The 8,983-nt window shown below is 47.5% G+C and overlaps 1 protein-coding gene across 4 annotated transcripts; it reads left to right on the forward strand.

Annotated features, from left to right (window-relative positions):
• Positions 1 to 757: 757 nt before the first annotated feature.
• On the forward strand, positions 758 to 8,083 carry CWC25 (CWC25 spliceosome associated protein homolog). 4 transcript variants are annotated; one of them, XM_040334793.1, is made up of 4 exons: positions 758 to 867; positions 5,803 to 7,157; positions 7,586 to 7,639; positions 7,802 to 8,083. In XM_040334793.1, exon 2 carries the CDS (start codon positions 5,865 to 5,867, stop codon positions 7,005 to 7,007), a length of 1,143 nt encoding a protein of 380 aa, XP_040190727.1. In that variant the 5' UTR covers positions 758 to 867; positions 5,803 to 5,864; the 3' UTR covers positions 7,008 to 7,157; positions 7,586 to 7,639; positions 7,802 to 8,083. The 4 variants fall into 4 exon arrangements, with proteins under 4 accessions (XP_040190727.1, XP_040190725.1, XP_040190726.1 ...); XM_040334791.1 differs by having other exon boundaries at positions 5,803 to 7,003; positions 7,050 to 7,157; positions 7,586 to 8,083; XM_040334792.1 differs by having other exon boundaries at positions 5,803 to 7,003; positions 7,104 to 7,157; positions 7,586 to 8,083.
• Positions 8,084 to 8,983: the final 900 nt, after the last annotated feature.

The following is an 8,983-nucleotide window of genomic DNA, read 5'->3' on the forward strand; positions in this document are numbered from 1 at the left end:
CTCCGGTGGGTGTAACAAGATGTCCGCTTGCCCCTTCACACTCTATCTTTACTGTCCAGGAGTGTGGGGTGTAGCAAGATGGCGGCGAAAAAACGTCACTTCCGCAGCATTCTGTGATAGGGAGTGACACTGCAGCGGCAAGCCTTGCTCATCTTCACAGGTTTGCTAATCTGACAGAACACCGCTGCTTTTAAAATTCAATATCTAACCAATCAGACGGATTTCTGAGCACTGTATGTCACTATATAAACTCACTTTCCTGTTTAAAAATAAGTGTAAATTAAAAAAAACTCAGGTGGGTGTAACAAGACGCCCGCTTTCCCCCTTCTCAGAATTTCCCATCCTTTACTTTGGAGGAGTGCGGGGTGTAGCAAGATGGCGGCGACGTCACTTCCCTTACCAATTCTGACGGGTCGCCAAATCTGACGAAACACCTTTTCTTGTTTTTTTTTTTTTGCTAATGATCAAGCCTCGTTCTGAGCTGATCTTAGCCTCGTTCTGAGTCAATCCAAGCCTCGTTTTGGGTTGTGACTTAGGTCTCGTTCTGAGCTAATTCAAGCCTCGATGTGGGCGTATTCAAGCCTCGTTCTGAGTTAACTCAAGCCTCGTTTTGGGTTGTAGGTAAGTTTCGCTCTGAGCCAATCCAAGCCTCGATGTGGGCGTATCGAAGCTTCGTTCTGAGCCGATCATAGCCTCGCTCTGAGTCAATTCAAGCCTCGTTTTGGGTTGTGGCTAAGTCTGGTTCTGAGCCAATCCAAGCCTCGTTTCCGGTGTTTGTGTGGCCTTGTTGTGGTTTGGTAGAAGCTGAGGAGAGCTGAGACGGTTCCGGGTGGAGAATACACGGCGGGGGAGCCTCGTCTGTTCCCGGTGAGTGATGATTATATTGTGTGATCCGAGAATTGTGGGTGAGGGGAAGCGGTGAGGATTTGGGCCTGTATTGGGGGGGAGGGGGAGGAGGATAGGAAGCTGCTGTGACTGGGGGGGGGGGAGGATGTTCTATCGCATACAAGTAAATTGATACCCAACGCGTCACAATTGCGCCCCCGCTCGTGGAAGGGAGACACACGGGTCCCAGAAGACAGCGTGGGACCTTTTTCGATTTCGCAGTGCGACTCGCGCAGTAGGGAACCGGGGAAGTGAAGCCGCAACGCTTCATTTCCTGATTCCCTTTTACCGAAGATGGCGACGGCAGGATCCGAGGACCGAGTCGGCCTCGGGAGGGAGGGGCGAAACATCGCGTGCACACATGTCGTCTTTCAGAGCCGGCGATTCTGCGCAGCGTAAGAACGATCATAGTGGCTGTTCCGCCGCTTGATCGTTCTTACGGGCGGCGAGAGGGGACGTCCCACCCTCCGGTGCTTCTCCCGACTCACCGATGCGATCGGTGAGTCGGAGAACGGATCCGCCGGCCCCCGGATGCCTACCATAGAGATTTCCAGCGGACCAGATAGTCGCCGGAGTCTCTATGATTGTTCGGAGGCCGGGGGCGCGATGTTATGACGTCACGCCCGGCCTCTGCATTAAAAAAAAAAAAACACAGCGCCGCTTCGGCTGGGAAGCCGGAGTTGTGGTTTCTTTTATTTTTTGGCTTCCCAGCCCCCATATCTCACTGTAAAGAGGACCTGTCATGTCATATTCCTATTACACGGGATGTTTACATTCCTTATAATAGGAATAAAAGTCATCACATTGTTAACCACTTAAGCCCCAAGCCTGTTTTTCAGATTCGGGATTTACAAGACTAAAACAGTTTTTTTTTTGCTAGAAAATTACTTAAAACCCCCAAAAATTATATATATTTTTTTTTCTAACACCCTAGAGAATAAAATGGCGGTCATCGCAATACTTTTTGTCACACCGTATTTTCGCAGCGGTCTTACAAGCGCACTTTTTTTGGAAAAAATTAACTTTTTTGAATTAAAAAATAAGACAACAATAAATTTGGCCCAATTTTTTTATATATTGTGAAAGATAATGTTACGCCGAGTAAAATGATACCCAACATGTCACGCTTTAAAATTGCGCCCGCTCGTGGCACGGCGTCAAACTTTTACCCTTAAAAATCTTGATAGGCGACGTTTAAAAAATTCTATAGGTTGCATTTTTTGAGCTACAGAGTAGGTCTAGGGCTATAATTATTGCTCTCGCTCTAACGATCGTGGCGATACCTCACTTGTGTGGTTTGAATACCGTTTTCATATGGCGGCGCTACTTGCGTATGCGTTCGCTTCTGCGCGCGAGCTCGTCGGGACGGGGCGCTTTAAAAAATTTTTTTTTTTGTTTTCTTATGTATTTTTATTAATTTTATTATTTTTTACACTGAAATAAAAAAATAAATAAAAATGATCACTTTTATTCCTATTACAAGGAATGTAAACATCCCTTGTAATAGAAAAAAGTATGACAGGTCCTCTTAAATATGAGATCTGGGGGTCAAAAAGACCTCAGATCTCATATTTGGGCTTCAATGCAAGAAAAAAAAAAAAAAAAAGGAAAATTTGTCATTTAAAAAAATGACAAAAAAAAAATTGTCTCTTTAAGAGGCTGGGCGGGACTGACGTTTTGACGTCACTTCCGCCCAGCAGAGCTATGAGGACGGGTGGGGGCCATCTTGCCCTCACTCAAGTCCTCGCTCTCCAGGCGGCAGCATCCGATCTCCTCCGCCGCTACCGATGGCTCCGGTAAGCGGCGGAGGGCGCGGAAAAGCGGCGGGAGGGGGGGGGGCCCCTCTCCCGCCACCGATAGCGGCGAATCCGCCGCGGAGACCGCCGTTATCGTTTACACGGCAGCCCACTGTAAAGGTGGATATCCCGGTTCTGGCAGCAGCTGCTGCCGTTACCGAGATATTCAGCTTTAAAAACAGGACGTATACATACAGTGGGCGGTCGTTAAGTGGTTAATTTTACTTAATAAAAATATTTTTTTTTTTTTTTTTTTTAAAGTGCCCATACGTAGAAGCGAACGCATACATAAGCAGGGCTGTGGAGTCGGTAGATAAATGTTCCGACTCCTCTGTTTTATGTACTTCCGACTCCCCGACTCCGACTCCTCTGTATTAATATGCGAATGTATTTTATACATTCCTTGAGGGAAAGAAACGCAACCTACCACATGACTACTGGCTGGGAAGCCAACAGTCTACTGTATTGCACAGTTTAAGCAAAAGACAAACACAATGAAAACAAAGTTTTATTATTTTTTTTTATTAAAGCGGGGGTTCACCCGCACATGACACTTTTTCCCCTTAGATGGATGCTCGTTTTCTCTAGGGGAATCGGCTAGTTGTTTTAAAATATGAGCTGTACTTACCCGTTTACGAGATGCATCTTCTCCGCCGCTTCCGAGAGGCTTCCGACGGTCGCATCCATCGCGTCACGATTTTCCGAAAGAAGCCGAACGTCGGTGCGCAGTATAGAGCCGCACCGACGTTCGGCTTCTAGTGACGCGATGGATGCGACCGTCGGAAGCCTCTCGGAAGACTGTCAATCAAGAAGGAACGCCCGCTCCCGAAGACCCATACCCGGAAGCGACGGAGAAGATGCATCTCGAAAACGGTAAGTACGGATCATATTTTAAAACAACTAGCCGATTCCCCTAGACAAAACGAGCAGGAAGCTAAGGGGAAAAATTGTTTTATGGGTGAACTCCCGCTTTAATCAATCAAGTGGCTGGATAGTAGCAGCAGGCATAAACATCAGGAACAGGATCTTTACCAGTTCAAAAATACAAACCACATTATTTGGTTGTTTTAGAACAAAAACAAAACATAGAGCAGTGGGAGGATCCAGGAAGGGGCATTTATTCTAAAACATGATTTTCCTAGGAGAATCCCATAGTCATGTTTAAAGTTTAAGCTAACAATCGGAGTTTACAAGTTTTTATAGCCTAAATGACAGCAGTTTTTCCAATGGTTTACAGCTTCAGTCTTGAACTATTGGCCCTCCATTCCCTTCACTTATACAAGTGTCTCACTCTCTAGTCCTGCAAAAAACATATTTATTTAATCCCTTATGAGTGAGAGGCTAGGTTACACATGGACGCTGCGTTCCCTGTAAAAGCAGAACACAACACTATGGAAAGTAGAAGTATTGCCGCTCCTAATTGTGCGTTGCGTGCCATATAGTGAAGCACATGAAAAGCACGCTTCTTCACGGTCACTTAACGTGTTCGTTTTGCGGTTACGTGAGGCACTGCATGCATTGGTCTTTATTCTTACAGTAGAGAAGTCATTAATTATAACTTTTTGTGAATTGGGACATTTAAACTTGCTTTTTTTTTTTTTTTATTCCAATCTAAATTTAGTAGGAGTCTGAGTCGGAGTCGGTGCATTGTTTGCCGACTCCGACTCCAGGTACCCAAAATTTCCCCCGACTCCGACTCCTCGACTCCGACTCCACAGCCCTGTACATAAGTCCCGCCCACATATGAAAACGGTGTTCAGACCACAGAAGTGATGTATCGCCGCGTGCGTTGGAGCGAGAGCGATAATTCTAGACCTCCTCTGTAACTCAAAACATGTAACCAGTAAAAGTGTCGCCCCATGAGGACTTTTAAGTACCGAAGTTTGGCGCCATTCCACGAGTGTGCGCAATTTTGAAGGGTGACCTGTTAGGTATCTATTTACTCGGCGTAACTTCATCTTTCACATTATACAAAGAAAAATAAAAAATTGGGCTAACTTTACCGTTTTTTTTTTTTAATTCATTTAATTTTTCCCCCCAAAAAAAAACAGCGTTTGAAAAATGTATTGTGCAAATACCGTGCGAGATAAAAAATTACAATGACCGCCATTTTATTCCCTAGCGTGTCTGCTAATATATATATATAAATTTGGGTATTCTGAGTCATTTTCTAGCAAAAAATACAGATTATATATATATATATATATATATATGTATTTATTATATTATTATGATTTTTTTTTTTCTTAGTTTCTATTTGTAAAATGTTGTTTTCTCCTTCACTGATGGGCACTGATATGTAGACTTGATGGGCACTGGATAGGGAGCACTGATGAGGAGCTACTGACAGGCATTACTGATTGGCATCTGAAGGGCACCGACAGGCATTACTGATGGGGCTCATTGATTGGCACTTAGGGCAAAAAACTTGATTTACGATTCGAATCAAATTATTATTTGTTTTTTTTTTGTTTTTTTTACGGATGCCGCGCCGATCCTGAGGAAGCTGCTGGCAGGAGTTTTTAGGCGAGGCCGCAGCTTTGGCCTAGTCCGCGAGGCCGTACGCCGCCTAAAAACTCCTTCCCGCAGCTCCTCGGGACCGTTGCGGTGTCCATCAAAAAAAAAAACTTGATTCGAATCGTAAATCAAATAATTATTTCTATATTTTTTTTTTTTTTTTTATAAATCTCAGATTTTTTTTTTTAGGAGAAAAAAATCGCCCAGCTCTAGGCGTCGATCGGCTCACCCTGTCAGCGCGAACCGAGGAAATCCGATTACAGGCACTTCCCAGTTCACGCGACGGTCAGCTGTGATTGGTCTCGGCTTATCAGGTGGTAAGGAGCCTCCGGTGGTAAGGAGCCTTGCCTAGATCGGAGTTGCGGTGTGTCAGACTGACACACCGCAACACCGATCACCGGCTCGTTATCCTGAAAGACGTCGTATCGCGTCCAGTCAGAATCACAGAACCACTGCCCCAGCCGTCATTCTGCTATAGGCCGGGCGGGAAGTAGCATGTTTTTGTATTCGGATTGTGTCTTTTTTTTTTTTTTTTATTATCACCTTCATGTATGCTTTAAGATTAGACACGTGATTAACAGGAGTGTGTTCTTTCCCCTTCCAGTTCCGTCCACTTCTGATGACATCACCCGTTTGAGACTCGAGCGGACGAAACGTTTTTAAGCCATGGGGGGCGGAGATTTGAATCTGAAGAAGAGCTGGCACCCGCAGACGCTGCGCAATGTGGAGAAGGTGTGGAAAGCGGAGCAGAGACATGAGGCGGAACAGAAGAAGATCGAGGAGCTGCAGCGGGAGCTGCGGGATGAACGGGCCCGGGAGGAGATGCAGAAATTTGCAGAGGATACCGGCGCCGTGAAAAAAAAAGACGAAAAGTTAGACTGGATGTACCAAGGGCCGGGGGGGATGGTGAACAGGGATGAGTACCTCCTGGGGCGCCCGGTGGATAAGTTCATCCTGGACAAAATGCAGGATCCGGAATCGGGGCCGTCCCAGGAGACCGGGCTTCTCCCGGGATCCATATTCACCTCTTCCGGGGCCACCTCCGCCTTGGATATCTCCAACAAGATCCGAGAGGATCCGCTCTTCATGATCAGGAAACGGGAGGATGAGAAGAAGAGGGAGGTCCTGAACAATCCGGTAAAGATGAAAAAAATTCGGGAATTGCTGCAGAGCAGCTTGGAGAAGAAGAACAAGAAGAAGAAAAAGAAGCAGAAGAAGGAGAGGAGGTCCAGCAGCTCTAGCGGCAGCGATGAGGAGAGCGGCGAGGAGCGGAGGTCTCGCAAGCATCGGGCGCACTCTCCGGCTCCTCGTCAGAAGGTTCCCGGATACGGGCTGCAGGTTCCGGAACGTAATAAAAGCCATAAGAGGGAAGAGGCGCAGCGTAGGGACCGTTCGAGAAGTCCGGAGGGCTCGAGAAGTAGGGATCGATCAAGAGACAGAAGTCATAAATCTAAGACTGAACACAAGTCCAGGAGGAGTCCTTCCCCGAAGAAAGAAGAAGCGTACCGGAGGCAGAAGGCGTCCGGCTACACCAGGAAAATGTCAGCCGAGGAGCTGGAGCGGCGCAGGTTGGAGATGATGCAGGACGCCAAGCAGAGGGAGGTGGAAAGAGAAAACGCCGTACGCAGGTACAAGCAGGAGGACGAGCGAGAAGATAAGACCGATCATCGGAGGAAGGACAGCAAGTTCCTGCATGAGATGAAGCTGGCGAGCGCCGCTTCCTCCTCCGTGGAGGACCGGGTCAAACGGAACATTCACGGGATCCAACGGACGGCCGCCGATTTGGAAAAGAACTTTATGAGGAGGTGATGAGACACATCTTCTATTCCAGGCCCTGGTCTTCATGAGGAGGTGACGGGACGCGTTTTCTTATCTTCTATTCCAGGCCCTGGTCTTCATGAGGAGGTGACGGGACGCGTCTTCTCATCTTCTATTCCAGGCCCTGGTCTTCATGAGGAGGTGTAGGGACCGTCTTCTCATCTTCTATTCCAGGCCCTGGTCTTCATGAGGAGGTCACGGGACGCGTCTTCTCATCTTCTATTCCAGGCCCTGGTCTTCATGAGAAGGTGACGGGACGCGTCTTCTCATCTTCTATTCCAGGCCCTGGTCTTCACGAGGAGGTGACGGGACGCGTCTTCTCATCTTCTATTCCAGGCCCTGGTCTTCACGAGGAGGTGACGGGACGCGTCTTCTCATCTTCTATTTCAGGTCCTGGTCTTCATGAGGAGGTGACGGGACGCGTCTTCTCATCTTCTATTCCAGGCCCTGGTCTTCATGAGGAGGTGACGGGACCCGTCTTCTTATCTTCTATTCCAGGCCCTGGCCTTCAGGAGGAGGTGACGGGACCCGTCTTATCTTCTATTTCAGGCCCTGGTCTTCATGAGGAGGTGACGGGACGCGTCTTCTCATCTTCTATTCCAGGCCCTGGTCTTCATGAGGAGGTGACGGGACCCGTCTTCTCATCTTCTATTTCAGGCCCTGGTCTTCATGAGGAGGTGACGGGACGCGTCTTCTCATCTTCTATTTCAGGCCCTGGTCTTCATGAGGAGGTGACGGGACGCGTCTTCTCATCTTCTATTCCAGGCCCTGGTCTTCATGAGGAGGTGACGGGACACGTCTTCTCCTGTATGGACCTCTTCCATTCCATTACTGGTCTTCATATTCGCACCTTTCTTCTTCTCCAATGACTTTTCCTCACCGTATCTCCGATTTAAAGGTGTACAGACTGAGAACTGCACTTGTTTTATAGAGGAACCATCCTAAGTTGTATCCAAGAAAAAGGGCGGGACTTGTGAGGTCCCCAAAAAATCTCTCCCAATACAAATGTTACTGTAAAAATTTATCTTACATTTTTTTATTACAAAATTATAAAAACCTACAAAGTATTGTTTTACTGTTTCCTAACCTCTTCCTCATCTGAACCGCTGTATACATTTGAGAGCCCAGTCATTCACACGGGGGCGGCACGACTTTGGGGGGCGACTCGGCAAGGCGATCTCAAGACGACTTGAGAGGCAACTTGCAAAATGACTTCGGTATTGAAGTCAATGGAAGTCACCCCCAAAGTCGTACAGGAACCTCTTTCCAAGTCGGTGCGACTTGCGTCGCTCCTATTAAAACGGTTCCATTGAATAGAGCGGAGCGCGACTTGTCAGACGGCTGAGTCGTCCCTGTGTGAACCGGCTCTTAAAGCGGATCTCCGGGTTTCATTTAACCACTTCAGCTCCGGAAAATTTGAATAGTAAATAGTTTGTGCCAGCTTGCCCCCATACAATCTAAAGGGACATTAAACGTTTGAGTTAGGCAAGGTTCACATCTGTATGGATGGGGCCACTGCGGGACCCCACACCAATACCGGCAGCCGCAACCACCCACACAGAGAAATGCAGACCCGCTGGTGGGGTGGCATTAATCCCAACGCTACGCCACCCACAATGGGAAATCGCACCTTGGTTCCCATGCGGACTGCGATTTCAAAAATCGTGCAGGGACTTCTTTCTTGCGGGGTGCGTCCGCACAGGTATGAACATAGCCTTGAAGTCAAACTCCGCCTACAGGACCAGAAGGAGGCAGGCAGAGGGGGTAAAATGAGACTCCTTGATGGGAAGATGGATTGATTCTCTGTCTTTCTTAGACCGACAGTCTACTTCATCAGGAGGAACCTGGAGGTATTTATAAGTATATCAATACAGTTTTTATTAGGGTTGCACCAGTACTTGTACTAGATGCCTGATCCGATACCTGGGCAGTCGATGGTGATCGGTGTGCCGATAGGGGCTGTTACA

This window comes from Rana temporaria, unplaced genomic scaffold, assembly GCF_905171775.1.
Source record: "Rana temporaria unplaced genomic scaffold, aRanTem1.1, whole genome shotgun sequence".
NCBI lineage: Eukaryota > Metazoa > Chordata > Amphibia > Anura > Ranidae > Rana > Rana temporaria.